We start from the raw sequence: 22,062 nt of genomic DNA on the forward strand, positions 1-22,062 counted from the left end.
ATTCTCATCGTTTTCTGATCTCAGAGAAGAAGATCCCCAGATATTCAAAGTCTCAGTGGAAAGGGAGGAACACCATACTGTTCTGTGGAGAGTGGTCAAAAACATGACCTGCGACACGGAACTGATGAGTAATGGGGTGGATTCGATTTAAGATACTGGATTATTTTTCAGTAGAATAAAATGCACATTAAGTCCCAGTAAGATTCTGAAATGTAACCAGTAACTGGTGGCTAATAATAAATACAGATGCAGACTTTTAATGATAATTACTTCACATGCATTATCTTCTAGCTAACATGTTTGTGAAGTGCTGCAGGAAATGTAAAACAAAATAAATGCAGGTACTGGCCTAATACCGTCTGGTTAACATTCTCATATCGGCTGTGTATGCATATTTAAGTGATTGCCTGACTGTAAGTGAACGCAAGGATTAAAGTAAAGTTGGCACAGGGCACAGCATCCACATGGCAAATTCTTTGTTCCAGGAGCTTCATTCTATCAATACTCTGGAAAAAGAGAAGTCACCAAGTAAATAACGCAAGTGCGCCAGGCAGTGTGGAGTTCTTTTAAAATAAATTCCTCAAATTGTCAAGCCTCTTGTAGGAAGTTGTTTTTCAGCTTTGAGCTCATCCTAGTTCATCTTAAATATGGATTTTGCCCAAAAACAAGCTTATCCCCTTCCAATTTTAAGTTTCAAAATAAGATCCAGGTGATCGCTCATCGTATTCCGTTTTAAAATATTAATTTTGCCAGAGGAGAACAAGCTCGCCCCCCCTCCCATGCTAACAGCTTCCAAACAGGATCCAGACAGTAAGAAGAACACAGGGCAAGAGAAAGGAAACCGAACGGGAGACGAGGGCGACACAAACGATGGGAGTGACAGGGTCACCTGAACTCCAAACCGAGGCCTCTAAGCCGCTTTCTGGTTTTGCTATTTAACTTTCTCTATTAACCAGCAGACACACCCTGCCGGTTGGTATTTCGGCACACCCCGATAAGGGACCCATCTGCGTTATTTAAAGGTGGGGCCGTCAACACAATTTGGGGTTACCTCTCCGGGAGCGGCGGCATCACACCATCAGGCTGCATGACACCTTGCTCTCCCTCGACTCGGGCTGCTGAGGACAAAAGGGCCGCCCCTCGGTGCGGGCGGCCGGCTGCCGGGGCTCCCCTCCCGCCCCTCCCGCCCCCCCGCCCCGAGCGGCCCCGCGGGCCCCGCGCACGCGTCCCCCGAGCCGGCCCGGCGCCCGCATCCCCGGCCGCGCTCGGCAGCGGGGGCCGCTCAGCCTCCGGGCGTGAACCCCGCGGCCCCCGCCCCCCCGCGCCCCGGCCCTGGGCGGCGACACGGGGCGCGCTCCGGCGGGGGGCACTCACCTTCTTCTTCCAACTCGAATTTCTCCAGCATGCCGGCTTCCGCGGGTCCCGGGGCCGCCGCCAGCGCCGCCTGAGGAGGAGGAGGACAGGGATCAGCATGCGCTCGGCGGCGCTCGTCCCGGCCGCGCGGGCGGGGGCGCGGGGTGCGGGCGGGGCCGCGGGCGGGGGCGCGCGGGGCGCGGGCGCGCGGGGCGCGGGCGGCGGGGGCGGCGGCGGGCGGGGCCGCGCGGGGCCGCCCGGGGGCCTGGGGCGGAGGGGCCGGGGCGGCGCGGCCCCGCCCGCCGGCAGGGAACAGAGCGGAACCGGGAGGGCGGTGCGGCCCCGGCCCGTCCCGCCGCCCCGCCCCCGCCCCCGCCCCCGCCCGGGGGGCCGCAGGTGGTGCGGGCCGCGGCCTAACCTGCCGCCCCTCCCCGAGTGGACCGGTCCGCCCCCCCCCCCCGGCCCCCGGCGGCTTTGGTACGGACCGGCGAGGAGGAAGCGTGGGAAGAGGACCCCGAGGAGCCCGCGGCCGGCTCGCGCCACGGCGGCCGGGGCGCCCCCCTCCGGCCGCGGCCCTGCTTCCCGCCCCGGTCGCCGGGCGGCCATTAGCAGAGGCCGGTTTCCCGTCCTCGCCGGGCCCTCCCACGCCGCGGCGCCCGTCCGCTCACCTTCCCCGCCGCCGCGGCCGGCGCGTCCCCGCGGGGCTAACCTGCGCAGGTGTGGTCAGGCCAGCCCGGGGGAGGGGCGAGAGGGGAGCGCGGCGGTGGGCGGGGCGACGCGCGGGGGCGGGGGGCGGGGGGCTGCGGGCTGCGGGACCCCCGCGGGCCGGGTCCCCCGCTCCGGGGCGGGGGTGGGGAGGGGTGGTGGCGGAGGTGATCGCTTGTCTTTTTTAGCTTTTACGTTAAGCCGGCCCCTCCTCGTCCCCCTATTTAAAAAAGAAGACAACGTTCCGTGGGTTACACGTAGTGCAGATGCACTTTGTTGCTCTCAGCGTTACCCCTGCCACGGAAGTCTTCATTGGCTTCCTTTCTTCACAGCTCAGTCTCTCCTTTGGGTGAAACACTGCCAAAAGCTCGCACAAATCTAAATCTGGCCCTGGCCACTCCTGTCACCCTGGATCTTGGGTATCTGAGACTCTCCTATCGGCAGCTCAGGTTGGCAGGCAGCGAGGCTGCCAGAGGTGCCTGGGAGGGCGGGGCAAGAGAGGGGACAGGCGCCCGGCTCCTGAGGCTCTCCTGGGCCACGGCCAATTTCTGCCCCATTTACGGGATGCCCTTTGCTCACTGCAGACTGCAAGGGCCCTGACAGAGATTAGTTCTCAAACGCTGATTAGGGCTGTAAAGCCCCCCACCCCAACCCCACCCCCCTCCGGACCCACCCCTTGAAAGGAAGCTAGTTTTATCACTCTTGCAGGCCTGGCCTGGAAGAGGAAGTACTAAAATCTCCTTTGCATTTCCTTTTTGCTCAGTCATCTCAGTTGGGCCAATCCCTAAGTCTTAAGCTTCTCCTTAAAAAGGGAGAGGGGCAGGGAGAGGACAAAACTAATTTTGTAAGACCTTTGATGGTAAAACAAAACAAAACCCTACAGCTATGTCTTGCTTAACAGCAAGAGCCTGAATGCTTTCCCTGTAGGTTCAGGAACAAGGCAACGATGCCTGTTTTCACACTATTCTTATTCAACATCGTACTGGAAGTTCCAGTCACTACAGGAAGGTAGAAAGAGAAAAAGGCAGACAAATTACAAAGGATGAATAAAATCATCCCTATGTGCAGATTGACATGGTTGTCTTCATAGAAAGTTTCCAAGGAATCTACTGAAAGACAAAACAAAAGCAAAGCAAAACAAAACAAACGAAACAAACAACAAAAAAAAACAACCCAAACCAAAACAACCAGAAGTAGACCTAGTGAGTTCAGCAAGGTCACAGGCTACAAGATCAAACACAAAAATTAACTGCCACTTATACTAACATGTGAAAGTGATATTAAAAACAATACATATTTTATAATCACTACAAAGAAAATTAAACATGTGAGTACACACTTAAGAAAACATGTACAAGATTCTGTATGCTGAAAATTACAATGTGTGGATAAAATGAAAGAAGACCTATAATGAAATGGAGAGACACCCCCATATTCAGCTTTTGGAAGATCCAACATAGTAAAAGATGTCAGTTCTCCCCAGGCTGATCTCTCTACCTGTAATGCGATTCCTACCAAATCCTACCAACGATTCTGTGTAGACAAGATGAGTTTATTCTAAAATCTATACAGAAAGGCACAGGCTGTAAAAGAGCTAAACAATCTTGAAAATGAAGAATGAAGTGGGAGTAATCAAGTCTTTGTGGTACTGGCAGGGGGAATAGACACAATAATCAAATAGAAACAAATAGAATCTAGAAATAGACCCACAGAAATATGTCAAAATGGTGTTTGAGGAAGGTTGGCAAAAACAGTGGTGCTGGATCCCAATCAGGATTTGGGATCTACGAGGCAAAGAGTAAGACCTTGGTATCAAAAGCATGATCCATAAAAGGTAAAATTAATAAATTGGACCTCATTAAAATTAAAAAAGTGTTCTCCTCTGTGGCAGATCCTGTTAAGATGATAAAAGACAAGTGACAGAGTGGGAGAAAATACTTCTAACACCATACAGCCAACAAATGGCTAGTATTGGTACTGCCTAAAGAGCTTCAAAACTCAATAATAGAAAAATAAAAGTTAGGAATTCAGATATATGGACAAAGATATGAAGAGACATTTCACTGAAAAAAGACGAATGGCAATAAGCACATGATAAGATGTTCAACAATATTAGCCATTAGGGAAGTAAAAATACAACCACAGTAAGTTGTGACCACTACCTATTAGAATGGCCAAAATACACAAACAGTGACTCCACCCAATGTGGTGAGGATGACAAGACACAGGGTTTCTTCTGCATTGCTGTGGGGATGGAAAGTCACACCACTGCTCTGGAAAGCAACTAGGTAGTGTTCTTAGGAAACTAAACATGCAGTTGCCATATGACGCATCATTTGCCATCTCTGGGCATTAATCTCAGGGAAATGAAAACTTGTGTTCATGGAAAACCTTGTATACCATGTTCATAGAAGTTTCATTTGCAATAGCCCAAACTGGAATACCAGATGTCATTCAGTGGGCAAATGGTTAAAAGACTATGTTACATCCCAACCACAGAGTAGTAGTACTCAGCCAACAAAAAGGAAAGTGGACTTGGTATATACAACCACTTGCATGAATGTCTAGGGAATTAGGTGAAAGAAAAACCAATTCTCAAAAGGTACACATACTGTGTTATTCCATTTATATAGTTAGAGAAGTGGAGAAACAGATTTGGGGAACAGGTTGGGGTGGGGATTGGGGACAGTAGAAAGCTGTGGCTGTAAAGGGGGCATGAGGGATCCTTGTGGTGATGAACCATCTGCAATCTTGATCAAATAAATCGGTGTCAACATCCTGCTTGTGATATACTGTATCTTGTCCTCCCACTAAGTCAACCAAGCTCATTAATGTGTGGAGGAGATAACAAATGGGGTTATTTTTTTTTAAAAGATTATTTATTTATTTGAAAGAGAAAGGCACAAGTGGGCAGAGGGCAGAGGAGAGGGAGAAGCAGACTTGCCACCGAGCAGGGAGCTGAACACGGGGCTCGATCCCAGGACCCTCAGGATCTGACCTGAGCCAAAAGCAGATGCCTTAACCGATCTGAGCCACTCAGGCACCCCCAAATTGGGTTAATTTTTAGAAAAAAATCTATATTGAGGACTCCTGAGTGGCCTAGTCAATTGAACATTCCCACTCATTTAAGCTCAGGTCCTGATCTTAGGGTCCAGAGAGGGGTGCTCCGAGTCAGGCTTCAACACTCAGTGTAGGGTCTGCTTGAGATTCCCTGCCCTTCCTCTTGGGCTCTCTTTCAAATAAATAAATAAATAAATAAATAAAAAATAAATAAATAAATAAATAAATCTTTAAACAATCTTTATTTTTTTTTTATTTTTTTATTTTTTAATTTCTATTTATTTCTTTACTGCTAGACAGAGAGAGACGAGAGAGAGAGAGAGAGCACAAGACACAGGAGAGGGAGAAGCAGGCTCCACACCGGGAGCCCGACGTGGGATTCGATCACAGGACTCCAGGTATCGCGCCCTGGGCCAAAGGCAGGCGCTAAACCGCTGAGCCACCCAGGATCCCCAAAAAATCTTTATTGAGATAGGATTTACATATCATAACAATATGTCTTCAGTATGTTCACAGAGTTGTGTAACCATCTGTGTTTTGCCAATATTTCATCATCCCAAACGAAGAACCCCTCTGCACCCACTAGCCAACCACTACCTATCACTCCCTTGGACCCCTATTCCCAGCCCTAGGCAACCACTAAATCCATTTTCTGTCTCTGTAGATTTGCCTATTCTTGGACATTCATAAAAATGGGATAATATGTGGTTCTTTTATCTCTAGCTCCTTTTCACTCAGCATACTGTTGTCAGGTTCATCCACGTCGTAACATGGATCAGCACTTCCTTTCTTTTTATGCTGAATAATTCCCATTGTATGCAAACACCACAATTTTGCTTATCCACTCGTCAGCTGATGGCCAGCTAGGTGTTTCTTCCCCTTTTGAACTACTGTGAATATTGCTGCTATAAACATTCAAGTACAAGGATCTGTGCAGACATATGTTTCCATTTCTCTGGGTATAGACCCAGGAATGGAATCTCTGGGTCATATGGTAACTCTTATATTTAACATTTGAGAAACTGCCAACACTGTTCTCCACAGTGGCTGTACCTTTTTTACATGTTCACAGCAATGTGTGTGAGGGTTTCAATTTCTCCTGCACTCTAGTTCTGCAAGATGTTGCCATTGGGGGGAACTAGGTACAGAGAACGCACATCTCTTACAACTAACTGTATGTGAATCTGTAGTTGAGCTCAAAATAAAAAGCTTAATGAAAAAAAAAAATAAAGCACGGGGCTACATAGTGGCAGGTGTCAATCATCCTCGTTTTTTGAAAAGTCTGTTTTAATTCTTGCAGCTAATTCTAGTGCCATTTGTAAAAACAAATCCCTAACTGTAGCATTTATTGGGAAACACCATCAATTTCACCTGTCATCTGGAGGAGTTGGTTTTTTTGGGGGAGGGAGGCAGAAATGGGCTATAAATGGGAGGATGTGTTCTGGAGGCTGTGAGTGTGCAAACGTGGCCCTCCGACTAAAAAGTCCTGTACCTGTTACCTGCTGAGTTTGGGAGAGCATGGAAATTAAAACAAACTAATGTGAGTTTCTCAGGCTTCACTCCACTTGGTATCATATGTTAGTTCCTGTGTTATAGGTTAGTGAGGCAAGAGCTTCTTTCCATTGCTTGCTTTCATTTAGGAAGACATCTCGCAGGGTTTAAACTCCTGTCTGTATTACACCGGGTGAGTTTCAGGCATTTGAGGGTTTACAGAACTTTTCAGGCCGGGTACATAGTGTTGACAGGGTCAAATGAATGATGGATTAGTGCAAATAATTTAAAGTTGGTGGCTGTCAGCTGCTCTTTTCATGGTGATATTTAGGTGATATTTTCTTAAAAATCTCAACTGACTTCTATGCCAGACTCAGTGTGAGCTATTTCAGGGAGGTGGCAAAGCCAGGAGAGGGAAGGGTCAGGCAACGCTCTGCATGCAGAGAAGGGGCTTGCATGTGTGAGGCCACCTCATCTCTTTCGAGAGCTAAACCTAGCAGATCACAGTAGAGAGGAGCTGGGTTTTCCTAGCTGGGCCTTGTGCAAGCACAGCATTTCTATCTGTACTCCCATCTGCTTCTGCAGCCAGTCTGAGTGGTGGCTGCACTCCAGTGTGATGAGACAGAGCAGGAGGCTGGAGTTGAACTTTATGGACAGAATGCCTGAAAACCAGGGAGCCATTACCAGTGTGACTTGCTGGTTGGTGAAAAATGCTAAATTATTAAGATGTGCCTTACCTAACTGCCTAGGTGTGGCAAAATACAGTATTTTGAATAACTCTTGGACAGGAAAACTTATTCATGAAATGACTGCCAAAAAAGCTTTCTTTTATGCACTGAGGTCAGACATGAGTTCACTTTACTTTTTATTTTATCTTAAATAGCTACTGCAAGAAATAAATCAACCTTAAATACTGGATAAGTAGCTCCTGAATAATTTAGCATGTGGAAACCTGCAGCTCTGACGTCTCCCCCCCACCCCCGCTGTCTTCTTTGAACAAAGATCCTCTGTGTGGAAGAGGAGTGGGATGGGCGCACCCGCCAGTGCCAGGACAGGAGCGGCCTGTTCTGATGCTCGGTTGGCTCTGAGACCAGCTTTGACCCCTCCTCTGTGCAGACCACTTCTAAGCCTCAATCACAAGCTCACAGCAAGCCTGAGCTCTGGACTGCTTCCCTGCTCTTCTACGGACAACTCAAATAGCCCTGAGTCCTCTCCACCTGACTTCCTGTCCTTGGAAGCTGCCCCACTGGTCTCCATCTCCATCGTAATGCTTAGTTGGGCTTCCACTGTCTCTTCTCATCTCACGCTGGAGCCAGAGTGACCTTTTAAAAACACAGCCTTGATCTTGCTACTCCCCCATTTAGAACCATTCAGTGGCTCTAGGGAACTTTAGGAATGCTGTGTGAGCTCCTCAGCTCAGAGCAGGAGTCTGATCCTTCCATTTCTTCATCTTGCCAATTTTCTCTGCATTCCCCCTCGCTTAGGCCTTGATGCAAGGTCCCTAAGGAAGGCTTTGACCGTTCTGGCTTCTCTCCCTACCTCTGACAGTTGTCTAGTTTTCCTCATTCCTTTAAGAATGAGTCTTAAAGAGGAAGGGCTCAGCCTTTACCAGAAGGCCTTTCCTGATTCCTGACCTCTTCTACAGCTCACCTCGAGAACTGTATTTTTTTTTTTTAATAAAGCAACACAAAAAATGCTCTTAACCTTCTTTTAACACATATTTCTTTCTACGAGGCACTTAACTCAGGGTTGGGATTTACTTTGCTGTTTCCCCAAATCCCATAAACTCTGAAGACTGACCTGTCATCTTTGTATCGCCTGTGCCTGGCACATAGTAGGTGTTCCAAAAAAATTTGAGTTAATTGTTCAGTCTTAGCAAATCAATTAAAAACATGGCAGGCAAATGATTGATTTTGGTAGCGTAAATGGGTTTAGAGATGACTTCATTCCATTTACTCATGTTTCTTCTGGACCTCATTCTTATTTACCAATGATATATAGCCGCTTTCCCTTGAGCAATGGAACTGACATTTAGAAGAAAAAAACAAAGTGCCTGTGCTAGAAGTGGTGGCAGCAAACATTTTTATTTTAATAGACTCCCTCTGAGGAAGAGACTTGTCCACAGCACTCCACGACCCGGTTTGGAAATCGGTGAGGAGCTTTGCCAGCTCTTGTCCCCACCCTATAGATTTAATTTCTCTTAAGTGAAAACAATTGATTTTTTTTAAGTGGTGTAGAAATTTGATAAAAACGCAAAACTTAAGATATTTGACAGTATAACTATTAATTCTTCTGATCAATTTCAATCAGTATATTGTGTGTGGGGGGTTGTGTTCATTTTGATTGCTTTTCCAAATAACAACTTCAGATGCATAAATAACACTTACTTATGATTTTCTTTAAAGAGCATCCAATTCCACAATATTTTTTCAGAGGTGGTAACCAATTTCTGTAGCTAAGGTTTGCTGAACCCCTGTTTTCAAATGATTAAGAGATGAAGAAAATGAACTACACCAAAAAGGTCCCTTTTGCCTGGATTCATTCTTTTTTTCTTAAGATTTTATTTATTTATTCAAGAGAGACACACAGAGAGAGAGGCAGAGACATAGGCAAAAGGAGAGGTAGGCTCCCTATAGGAAGCCCAATGTGGGACTCGATCCCAGGACCCTGGGATCACGAGCCAAAGGCAGATTCTCAACCACTGAGCCTCCCAGGTGCCCCGCCTGTATTCTTTCGGTTAAACTATCTTCTAACTTCCAAAAAGTAGACAATGTTAAGATTTTGAAGACAGACCCTGAGCAAATATTTAGTATCTGCTGCATGCCAGGCACCATGGTAGGTGGGTCACTAAAATATCTGGTATATTTATAAATTTAAATGAACCATAAGAAGAAGGAACCCTACACATACATAAGGTTAGTTTGTACTCGTCAGGTTCCAACTTCTGTGGAACTTAGCAGTCAGGGTCTGAAATCTGTATTTCTCTTGCTTTTAGACCAGTAAACCCAAATTTGTTTTTATTTTTTGCCAACCAAAATATTTTATTAGTGTTGTGCTTGACAAGACTTACTGGGAGCTAAATATATCTATTCCCCTGATAATTCTTGTGGTCCCATAATACTTTGCAAATAAAAAAAAGTACGTATGGCTCAATAAGTTCAATTAACCTTTCAATTCTTTTTTTTTTTTAAGATTTTATTTATTTATGAGAGACACAGAGAGAGAGGCAGAGACATAGGCAGAGGGAGAAGTGGGCTCCTTGCAGGGAGCCTGATGCAAGACTAAGCTGAAGACAGATGCTCAACCACTGAGCCACCCAGGTGTCCCTAACATTTCAATTCTTAATGCATCAAGCCAATGACTTTGTGCTGTGTTTCTATTATAGAGCAACACAATGGGGGGATCCCTGGGTGGCGCAGCGGTTTGGCGCCTGCCTTTGGCCCAGGGCGCGATCCTGGAGACCCGGGATCGAATCCCACATCGGGCTCCCGGTGCATGGAGCCTGCCTCTCCCCTCGGCCTGTGTCTCTGCCTCTCTCTCTCTCTCTGTGACTATCATAAAAATTGAAAAAAAATTATAAAGCAACACAAAATGGGGTGTGTGGCTAGCTCATTCGGCAGAGCATGCAACTCTTGATCTCGGGGGTTGTGAGTCTGAGTCCCATGTGGGTGTGGAGAATCCTTAAAAATAAAATCTTAAAAAAAAAAAAATAAAGCAACACAAAAAATGCTCTAAAGTCACAGGACGTCTTTGTCACCATTCTCTACTCTTTCCCTTACAATTGGCCTACTCCTTAGCACTCTCCAGAACAGACCACTGATAATAGTTTTGCAGTGTTTTTAATCCCTTCATTTATAGAGACGGGCCAGAATTTGGTGAAAAGTTACAGAAATGGGGATGCCTGGGTGACTCAGCAGTTGAGCGTCTGCCTTCAGCTCAGGTCCTGATCCTGGGGCCCTGGGATCGAGTCCCACATCGGGCTCCCCATGGGGAGCCTGCTTCTCCCTCTGCCTGTGTCTCTGCCTCTCTCTCTCTGTGTCTCTCATGAATAAATAAATAAAATCTTAAAAAAAAAAGTTACAAAATGATTAACAGACTACTTCCATTTTTTTCTGCTTTGTTCTATATAAAGTGCTCACAAGCATGTACAATAATCAAGCTGGAATTAAAGGGGCCTGTTAATGCTTCTGTTACCTCTTCTGCACTTGGCTCCAGGGAATTTGGTGATCTTTATTCACTGTTTACTATGTTGCATAGCTAATCAGAGGGATTAATGTGAACGGGGGACACAGAGCCAGACAACTAGATGCAGAGGCTGGATCTGTATACCTCAAATTATAAATCTTTTAACTGATATAATTTACCTACAATAAACTGGATACATTTCAAGTGTACAGAGTGAAAAGTCAACGTAAAACTACCAATATAATCAAGATACAAAACATTTTTTATCACCCCCAAACGTTGTCTTGGGCCCCTTGTGGTTTATCCCTCCTTCCTTCTGCTATCTCAGGCCATCGGTGGTCTAGGTTTTGCTGCCATAGACATTTTCCAGAATTTTATATACATGGAAGCATTGGTAAACACTTGTTTGCACCTGGATTATTTCACTTAGCATAATGATTTTGAGATCCATTCACCTGATTGAGTATAACAGTACTTTGCTCAATTTGCTGCTGAGCAGTGTCCCAGTGCACAGATTTGCCACATTTTGCATTCACCTGTTTTTTTTTTTTTAAGATTTTATTTATTTATTCATGAGAGACAGAGAGAGAGAGAGAGGCAGAGACACAGGCAGAGGGAGAATCAAGCTCCATACAGGGAGCCCGACTTGGGACTCGATCCCAGGTCTCCAGGATCATGCCCTGGGCTGAAGGTGCGCTAAACCGTTGAGCCACCTGGGCTGCCCTGCATTCACCTGTTGATGGAGTTTGTGATGTTGCCCATTTTTTGACCGTGGTGAATAAAGCTGCTATAAACAAACATGGTCAAATCTTTGCATGGACACAACTTCATTCCTCTTGGATAAACAGCAAAGGGTAGATAATGACTGGGTCATATGGAAGGTACACATTTAACATGAGAAATAGCCAGTTTTGCATGTTGGTTGTATCATTTTACCTTTAACCATATGAGAACTCTGGTTGTTTCATATTGTCATTAATACTTGGTATGATCTATCTTTCTTTCTTTCTTTCTTTCTTTCTTTCTTTCTTTCTTTCTTTCTTTCTTTCTTTCTTTCTTCCTTCTTCCTTCCTTCCTTCCTTCCTTCCTTCCTTTCCTTCCTTTCCTTCCTTTCCTTTTTTTTTTTTTCTAGTGGGTGGGTGATGGTTTCTCCTGTGGTTTTAATTTACATTTCTGCGAGGCCTAATGATATCTTTTTTTTTTTAAAGATTTTATTTATTTATTCACAAGAGACACAGAGAGAGAGGCAGAGACACAGGCAGAGGGAGAAGCAGGCTCCATGCAGGGAGCCTGATGCGGGACTCGATCCTAGGACTCCAGGATCACGCCCTGAGCCAAAGGCAGATGCTCAACCGCTGAGCCACCCAGGCGTCCCGTAATGGTATCTTTTTATGTGTTTATTGGCCATTCATGTATCTTCTTTAGTGAAGTGACCGTACAAATCTTTTGCACACTTTTTGACTGGATTTCTTTTATCCATATTGAGTTATATGAATGTGGCAGGAGACTCTAAGATACAGCCTGATGAGCCCCACCTCCTGGACTCGTGTTCTCGTGTAATTCCCTCTACTTGAGTGTAAGCCGGACCTAATGACTTGCTTCTCACCAACAGAACAAGCAAAGGTGAGAGGATGTCACTTCCAGGATTAGGCTACATAATAAGATTGTGACTTCTGTCTTACTGCCAGACTCTCCCTTGCTGGGTTTGACGAAGCAGACTACCATGCTGGAAAGGCCCATGTGGCAGGTAACTGGGGTCTTCTGTCCAACAGTCTGTAAGGAACTGAATCCTGCCATCAACCACATGAGCAGGATCCTTCCCCAGTGGAGCCTTCAGATCTGACCTTTTGTCAGATACATGTATTAAGAACATTTTATCCCATTCTGAACAAAATTTTTAAAATTCTGATAAGATCCAATGTATCCTTTTATGATTCCTGCATTTTGTATCCTAAGAAATCTTTGTCCCCCACAGCCCTGCCAAGGCTGCGAAGATTTTCTTCAATGTTTCCTTCTAGAATTCTTATATTTTGACTTTTATGGTTGGTCTCTGATCTATTTTGGTTTAATTTTTTATTATGATATATGGTAAGGGTTTAGGTGCATTTTTCCCCCCCATGCTGATACCTAGTTGTTCCAAATTTCTTGTTAAAAAGACTTTATTTTCCCCCAACAAAAATAAAAGATTGATTCAGCATCTTTATCTAAAATTAATGTACAGGGCACCTGGGTGGCTTAGTGGTTGAGCGTCTGCTTTCAGCTCAGGTCATGATCTCAAAGTCCTGGGATTGAGTCCTGCATTGGGCTCCCCCACAGGGACCCTCCTTTTCCCTCTGCCTATGTCTCTGCCTCTCTCTCTGTGTCTCTCATGAATAAGTAAATAAAATCTTTTAAAAAACCAAAATCAACATACCATACATCAGGTGTCTATCTCCTGGCCTCTCCATTCTGTTCAATGATCTGTATCTATACTTCGGTCATGACTACCCTTTCTTGATTACTGTAGGTCTGCAGTAAGTCTTGAAATCAGGTAGTAAGCATTCTGCAGCTTTGTTCTTCATTTAAAACATTGCTTTGGCTCCTCTCAGCCCCCTGTATTTCCACATAAGCTTCAGAATAATGAGAAGCCTACTGGAGTTTGGTTGGGACTGCGTTTGATCTGTTGGTCAATTTGGGAAGAACTCACATCTTAACAATGTCAGGCCTTCCCATTCAGGACCATGGTGTATCCTTCTGTTCTTTTGTGTCTTTGAATTCTCTCAGCCATCTTCTGTGGGTTTCACCATAGAGGCCCTACATATCTTTACTAAATTTATTCCTTAGTATCTTATGGGGTTTTTTTTGTATGCTTTTGTAAATTAAATTATTTTTCAAATTTAATTTCCTAATTATTTGCCACTAGCATATAAAGATATCTTTGATTTTTGTATATTAGCTTTGTACCCTGTGACCTCGATAAGTTTACTTGTAAGTTCTAGTGGCTATTTTGTTGATTACTTAGGATTTTCTACCTAAGTAGTCATGTCATCTCATGCCCCTTACCTTTAGTTGTTTATGTGTAGTCCCTGATACTGTATAATTCCACATGTTCTTACATTTCACGTATTAAATGTACCCTCTGATTTTTATCTAAATGTGTCATTTTATTTATTCTTTGATTCAGAAAAGATAGCTATTTCTCATACTCTCCATGTTATATATGTAATTATAAATTATGTATGAATTTTATGTAATTATGGATTACATAAGAATATATGTGTGTATTGGACATGTTATATATATGCACATATATCCCCCCCTTTAGACTCTGTTGCATAGCCTTTATTACAATGTGTACTCCTCAGAGTGTGGCACATTGTTCTACATTGTATTGGATATTACTGGCTGCCTACAAAGCATCCATTCTCCTGCCACCTTGGTTCCTAGAATAAGCTCCAAATTTTGTCATAGAATACACCCTTTTCTTAAATGAGTCATGATGGTGACAATATTTCTTACTGTCCCAGAGTAAGGGAAGGACTATTGGTTGAAGAGAGTTGGTGCCCTGCTATGCAGGCACACACGACCCCCACCCCACCCCGTTCTTGTACCGGGAGCACGTGGCCCTGACTGTTACTGAGGACCAGCCTTCAGCTGAAGCCACTGCTGAGAAAGAGCTTGGCTCCTTGGTGATGTCATTGAACAGACCTGTCTATCATTCTGCCTGGGCCTGTCCTACTTTTGTACCTGTAACATGAGGCGACAGATGTCCTTCAAGCCACATTGAGTCAGAGTTTCCTGTTACTTTACAGCCAAAAACATCCACATGGTATTTGGGAATTATATCAGACCTAGGCCCTGTCCTCAGGAAGTGATATGCTGACTGGGTGGTTTTAGCCTAATTGTGAAAACTGTATTTCTGTCAAAATTTACAAAGCAGGGATGTCTTGGCTAAGTCAGTTAAATGTCTGACTCTTGATTTTGCCTCAGGTCATGATCTTGGTGTTGTGAGATCGAGCCTCACATTGGGCTCCAAGCTCATCAGGGAGCCTGCTTGAGATTCTCTCTCTCCCTCTGCTCCTCCCCCAGCTTGTGTGTGTGCATTCTCTCTCTTAAAAAAAAAAAAATCTTAAAAATTACAAAGAAGTTTAAGGAAAACAAAACAAAACAACAAAAACAAAACAAAACCAACAACCAACTCTAGCAACAGCATAGCATATACAAATGTTAAGGAACATGAGAGGTAAGGCTTCCTTTAGGAGTTGTATTGAGGCAGATTGAGGGAGGGAGAGCTCTTCAGGTGGTAGTCATGGCAGAGGAAAAACTCTACAGGTGAAGATACTTTTAGGACACAGCAGGCAAATGGCCTTCATCTGAGAGCAGAGTGAGAGAAATTAAGGACTGATCAGTAGAGACCCCTGGGAGCCAAGGGGATGGAATTACATGTCATGTGGTAGGATGCAAGGGGTGAAAGTAATTTCCTCGGACTGGGAAATATCAAGAGATCTTACTGCCAGCGTAGAGAGGAAGGAGAGGGATGGATATGGGAGAGTCTGGAACCAGCAAGACTGTTTATGACATTTTCCCAATGATCATAAGAATCGAGCAAGCTACTCTGATAAGTATCAGAGAGATAAACAATGGGTTGGGCTTGACATTTCAATGGGTCAGGAAATAAATACGAGAGACTAGGATATGGGGAAAAACTGACAGGATGAGCCTATTTGAGGTAAGGAGAATGGAAAAATGCTGGGGAAACCTGCCAAATTTCAGATGTTGATTGTCTATCCAAGAAGTACCTTTGGTAGGTAACTACAGTTGTGGTGAGTGTGCAAGTGAAGAGGAGTGGGCGGTATGTGTCGTGTTGAGGGGGAATGACAGGGCCTGGATTCATCAGCTCTGCTTCCCAACCTTGTCAGGCGCCATTTTGTCATATCTCCCTCCATGCAACCTGTACAATTATTCAGAATTGACTTGAAATAAATTAGTCTTTAGGCAATAATTCTAGGAAATCATAGGTATGGGTGTTTTATATATTTTTTCCTGATATACACAAATATATAGCTACTAAAATGTTCATCCTTAAACCCAGTAAAATCATCTTGCATGCCATAGCGGTATTCATCCTACACTTTGCAAAAACTGCCCTAAGAGAATAAGAGAAGTCACCACCAAGAGCCAGAACTCCAGGGTTGGTATCCACATAGACAAAGGAAGGGACTTTGAATGAGGAGACAGGGTCCTCCTGAGGAAGCAAGAAGAGAAGTCAAGAGGCTGAACGAGACAAGACACTTGCATTTGATAAGAAGCGGCTGCTCATCTCTGCAGCACGAGCACACCTATTCCAAGTGGAATATGAGAAACCATCCTGTAAGAAGCCAAGTCTGAACCAGTGGTTTAAAAACTGCATAGTGTGACCCATTCATGGGTAATGGAAGTAGTTTAATGGGTCAGGAGTAGCATGGTTTAAAATGAAATGTCATAGAAATATGAAGTTGCATTGAGGGTGATCATCATTTTCAAGAAAGCTGTCCTAATTATATATACATGCACATGAGTCACGGTCAAGATTTTTTCCTTATTTTTTTCTTTTGGTCATAAAGTGGATGATAAAGGAAGATGGTGTATAACTCCTGATGCCCTGTGGGCTGAAAGATTTAGTCATATGTGTGGGACATGAGTCACAAGAAGGGTTGTTTGTCACTAACACGATCAAGTTCCCCTTCACCACAGAGACAGGAGCCAGTATTTATAAGGACTATGTTGGGCCTGAAGGAGAAATGATTTCAACTCATTTTTTTTAAAAGATTTATTTATTTATGATAGACATAGAGAGAGAGAGGCAGAGGCACAGGCAGAGGGAGAAGCAGGCTCCATGCTGGGAGCCCAATGCGGGACTCGATCCCGGGACTCCAGGATCGCGCCCTGGGCCAAAGGCAGGCACCAAACCGCTGAGTCACCCAGGGATCCCCTCAACTCATTTTTAAGGCACAAGTCATAAAGTGAAAAATTAGTCTGGACCAAACTCTTTCGACACGTCAGCAGGCACTCTTTATTTTTTTATATATTTATTTTTTTTAGCAGGCACTCTTTAAAGGTATATTCAGGTGTGTACTCTACGAATCTGGGAGGAAACCTGCATGTGCACACACACACACAAAATGGGAGCGGCAAAGAATAAAGATGATTTAGTGTTTCTACTTTTTCTCAAACATGAAAAAATAATTTAAAAAGATTTTATTTATTCATGAGAGACAGAGAAAGAGAGGCAGAGACACAGGCAGAGGGAGAAGCAGGCTCCCTGTGGGAAGCCCGATGTGGGACTCAATCCCAGGACTCCAGGATCAAGCCCTGAGCCAAAGGTTCAACCAGTGAGCCATCCAGGCGTCCCTCAAAAATGAACAATTATTTTTATTTTATTTTATTTTTTTATTATTTTATTTTATTTTATTTTATTTTTTATTTTGAACAATTTTAAGAAAACCGGTAATGGCTTATTATTTTCCTGCTGAAAAGGGTGACTAAGAACCCTTTCCAAAAAAAAAAAAAAGAACCCTTTCCCTCCAGGGAATGGCTTGCGTGTTAAGATTAGGACCAAAGAGGGGACAAGGATATGGTCATAAATCCCAGGACACATCTCAGTCCTCGTTTCTGTCAATAGTACTCTGAGAGATGTACGGATTGTGGCAATGCCTTGCAGTAGTAGCGAACACCTCCAGGTTATACTGGTGGTTCTCAAAGCGCGGCCAGAGGACTCTGGGAGGGGGGCGGCCTGCAACCTTTCCAGGGAGTTTATAAGGTCAAAATGTCTCATGATAACACTTAGGCAATATCTGCTTTTCCCCCACCATTGTCTGTGCCCCATTGATGTCTGCACTCTGGAAAACTCTAGAACATCATCTCACACTGCACTGGTGGCAAATGACACTAACCTTCCATGGTGGGGGAAATAAGCCAACTTCACTTAAGAGCATCCTTGAAGGCATGGTAAAATGTATGCATTTTAGGGGCGCCCGGGTGGCTCAGTCCATTAAGTGTCCCCCTCTTGATTTCAGCCCAGGTCATGATCTTAGGGTGGTGAAATCGAGCCCTGTGTCCAGCCACACGCTGGGCATGGATGGAGCCTGTTTCAGATTCTCTCTCTCCCTATCCCTCTGCCCCTCCTCACTATCCCCCTCTCTTCCAAAAAATTTATTCATTTTATTAAATATCAATCCTTCAATATGTGTCCTTTTAACATTCTGAAAAAACAAGAAGGACACATAAAATACTCCTATTGCAAGCTGCAATATGATAGTCTTCTTGAGGAAAAGCCTGAGCGTGGTTGAGCTGCCTTTTTAATGAGACATCGCAAAACTGACAAAACTGTGGTTTCAGGCTCGGGTATCTGGCAGACATTTTCCCCAAAATGAACAAAGGGAGCCTGTCACTTCAAGGCAAACAACTGACCACATTCGTTGCCAATGATGCAATTTTAGTTTTCAAGCAAAAGTTAGAATTTTGGAAAGGCTGCTTCTGCCATAATGAGCCCGACAGCTTCCCAGTACTTTGAGACTTCTCCGAAGGAGATTGGTGGTGGTATTAGTACAGGTGATTTTGCTTTCTGGATACTGGGTAATGAAGTATGTCGACATTTGGAAGACCTGCGTTAGTTAGCGACCCAGTATTTTCCAAATGACCAATGCATGATATTACAAAATCAGGCATGTGTTAGAGGACCACTCACAGTGCAGGAGAGATGGATAGATTTTAATGTAATAGGATACATTCTGTTAAGTAGGCCATGAATATTCATTAATATGGCTTCAGATTCCACATTACAACTATCCTTTTAGAAACTACTACTCGTCAAGACGGCTAGCCACAATTTTCTGAAAATTGTGTGAGGCTGAAATTTCTTCACGTACTTTATCCAAAACAACAGATACATGGCAATAGAATGAATGCAGAAGCAGATAGGAGAGTCCCACTATCCTTTCACCCAGGCCTTAAAAAGATTGGCAATAATAGAAAGCAACACCACTCTACCAGTTGTTGTTTTTTTAAATAATTTAGCAGTTTATTTTCTTTCTTTTTTTTTAAGATTTATTTATTTATTTATTTACTTACTTACTTATTTATTTATGATAGACACAGAGAGAGAGAGGCAGAGACACAGGAGGAAGGAGAAGCAGGCTCCATGCTGGGAGCCGACATGGGACTTGATCCCCGGACTCCAGGATCGCTCCCTGGGCCAAAGGCAGGTGCTAAATCGCTGAGCCACCCAGGGATCCCTATACCAGTTTTTTTTTTTAATAAAAATATGTCTATAGTAATGTCATGAGCTTATTATTGATCTTTCAGAGAAATTAATAGTTTCAAAATTTCTTGGTTTTAATTTTCAATATGGTAAATGTCAATAGATGAGACCCACGCAACTAATAGCCCTCTGGGTCCTCACTAATACTGAGTGGAAAGGGTCCTGAGACCAATCCGTTCAAGAACAGCTGACTGCATGGCAGCCAGACCTAACTCTCAGATGCAACTCCTACACTCATAAAAATGAAAGGAAATGCCTGTTTCATCCTCTTCTCTGGAGTTAATGGCCTTGGATTGTGTTAGGTAGGCATTTCTTTTTATTTTTTTTATTGACACAGTCACTTTGATTGTTGAAAGAGAAACTCTTTATCGTCACAGCAGTGCCCAGGACAGCTACCATCCAAATCCACATTGCCTTTTATGAACCAACAAGTCCCATCCTTTTTTATCCCACTCACGTCACGCATCATTTTTTTTTTTTTCAAACTACTATGAAGTTTGCTTGTTGGGGAAAAAAAAAAGACATTTGCTTTTTGCCGAAATACTTTTCAAAGGACGTATGTTTAAGGGCGAGGCATTTGCAGCTACTTTGGTGTTGACTCTGCTAACTCGTGGTGCCCAACAACAAGCTTACATATCATCAAATTGACTTCCTGTGCAGAAGGTCAAGGCGACCACTCAGCAGCAGCCCCCCACCACTCCCATTCCCAACTGTCCACACAGTTACCTGCCTTCTGTGTTATGTCAACATTCAAGGTTTAACATTGTCATGACTCTGCAAATACTGTGCACACCAGGGCCAAGCTGTATCCTGTGCTGTAATCGACCTTCCTCTCTGTGCGATTCAGTGTCTCCTGGGAGTTAGGTTTCCTACGTGTCTATAACGAAATGATCCCCAAACTCTGCCAAAGCCGAACTTTTCTCGAGGGGTGGTCAGGCTCCTAAGGTGATCTGCAGGTGGTCCTTGGAGACGTTAATTAAGAGACCTCAGACTGACGGGTTTACCTCCCAGAAGTCAGAAGTCAAGAGGTAAAATTGAGTCGAAAATGCTCAATTTTCTCTTCTAGTGCATGGATATGTGTGTATGGATATAAATGTGTATCTTTTTTTTAAATTTTTTTTTTATTTATTTATGATAGTCACACAGAGAGAGAGAGAGAGGCAGAGACATAGGCAGAGGGAGAAGCAGGCTCCATGCACCGGGAGCCCGACATGGGATTCAATCCCGGGTCTCCAGGATCGCGCCCTGGGCCAAAGGCAGGTGCTAAACCGCTGCGCCACCCAGGGATCCCTGTATCGTTTTTGTTTTTTTTTTTTAGATTTTGTTATCTATTCATGAGAGACAGAGGCAGAGACACAGGCAGAGGGAGAAGCAGGCTCTCTCTGCAGGGATCCCAATGCGGGAGTCCATCCCAGGACCCTGGGATCATGACCTGAGCCGAAGGCAGACGCTCAACCACTGAGCCATGCAAGCATCCCGATATATATGTGTATCTGGTTTGCATACTTTTACTTTCCCAGAACTCTTGGTCTTGGAATATTCCTTTTCAATTTTTAGAGCCTCCTGTTCTTATTTCATGGCTGCAGTATCCTCTGCTCCCTTTTTTGCTATCTCAGATTTTCTTTTTTTCTGTTTGTATTTGTCTCTGTCTCTCGTAATAGAGGGATTCCTCAAATGCCTGGTTTTCTTTGGCTACATATTTAATAGGAAGGCCCTAAGAAGCTAGGTTAGGAGGTCTGTATGTGCAGGTGGGAGTCAGAGACGGGGGAACTTCACCATGGTGAGATGTAAGTGGCAAGCTGAAAGTCAGAGGGTCTGCAGATCTTTTCTCTAAAGAGAAATTCTCCCTCTCTGCGTGGCTGGTTGGTCATGAGAAAAGCCTGGCTGCCAAGGAGGCTGCCATTTGGGGAGCTGAGCAGGGATGCAGGGGGAGTTCATTAGTCCGAGTAGAGGCTGTTACTTAATCTCTATTTTCGGAACCCATCTTCCACGAGCAAGTACTCTTCTTGAGAGGCCAAGTATCTGGGATTTCTCTATGTTAACTTTCAAACAAATTGGCACCCTTGTCTTCAGAGATAACCAGTGCCTTCGAAGCAGAGTCCCCATGCTCCCATTCCATTTGAAAGTGAGTTTTTCAAGAAGAGCAATAATTAAAAATAGAAGCAGTCATCAAAAGAAGCTTTTAAATATAGCAATGAAGTCTTTATGGAAGCAAAAGAAAGCCAATAAAGGAATGTTGACGGGATCACAAAAGCAGCTCAGTGTGGCTATAAATATCGCTCCAAAGCTTCTTGAGGTTACATGCTTGTTTATCGAAGGCCTTAGCCGGCACCTTTTTATTGCCTAGGCTTTAAAACCTGTGGCTTAGTCCCAGTATTCTATTCAGTTTAGAATTCTCCTAAAAAGAATGCAACTTGAAAATTTGCCTTGTTTTCCTATAGTGGCCCTAAATAATGTTTGAGGGTTGTTTTTTTTTTTTAACAACCAATTACAAGATTTATTTTTAAAAAGCTTCATGATCCCCAGCAACATAGGACCTTCCCTCACCTCCCCCTCCTGGAACCAACACCAGCAACTTGTCACAGTGTCCCCGTGCCTGCTGGCTGGAAGGCTCTTGGGAAATGAGGCAACACAGGCCTGGAAGCAGCCAGGAGAACAGTATTGCACCCACAGTACCGAAGCTGAGGAAACTCAAAGGCATGAAGCATTTTAGATTTTCAAAGCAGAATAGTTAGCCAGCATCAAAGGAAAAGGAGTCCACCTGAGACATCTGTAGCATGAAGGGGCAGGTTGCTGGGACTTGCCTTATTTCTCCCAAATTCTGTCCTCCATCTGATGTCTGAGAGAGTGCTGGAGGCAGGAAATACAGACTGACAGGGGAGGAGGAGGAGGAGAAGCATCCGAGGAGCCCCAGATATGATACTGCTGTTGGGAATTCACTCATGAAAATGAAATATCCCCACATTTCACCTGGGGAGAGTTGCCCGATT

At 44.4% G+C, this 22,062-nt stretch overlaps 1 protein-coding gene across 1 annotated transcript in view; it reads right to left on the bottom strand.

Annotated features, from left to right (window-relative positions):
* Positions 1-231: 231 nt before the first annotated feature.
* Positions 232-22,062, bottom strand: part of LOC119878906 (5'-AMP-activated protein kinase subunit gamma-2-like) — a gene marked incomplete at its 5' end in the record, with an annotated part of 39,376 nt that continues 17,545 nt past the window's right edge. The window contains 2 exons of the mRNA XM_038589445.1: positions 232-506; positions 1,375-1,444. Coding sequence (XP_038445373.1) covers positions 499-506; positions 1,375-1,444 — 78 coding nt within the window. The remainder of the gene's footprint in view (positions 507-1,374; positions 1,445-22,062) is intronic.

This window comes from Canis lupus, unplaced genomic scaffold (genome assembly GCF_011100685.1).
Source record: "Canis lupus familiaris isolate Mischka breed German Shepherd unplaced genomic scaffold, alternate assembly UU_Cfam_GSD_1.0 chrUn_S204H364, whole genome shotgun sequence".
Classification (NCBI taxonomy): Eukaryota; Metazoa; Chordata; class Mammalia; order Carnivora; family Canidae; genus Canis; species Canis lupus.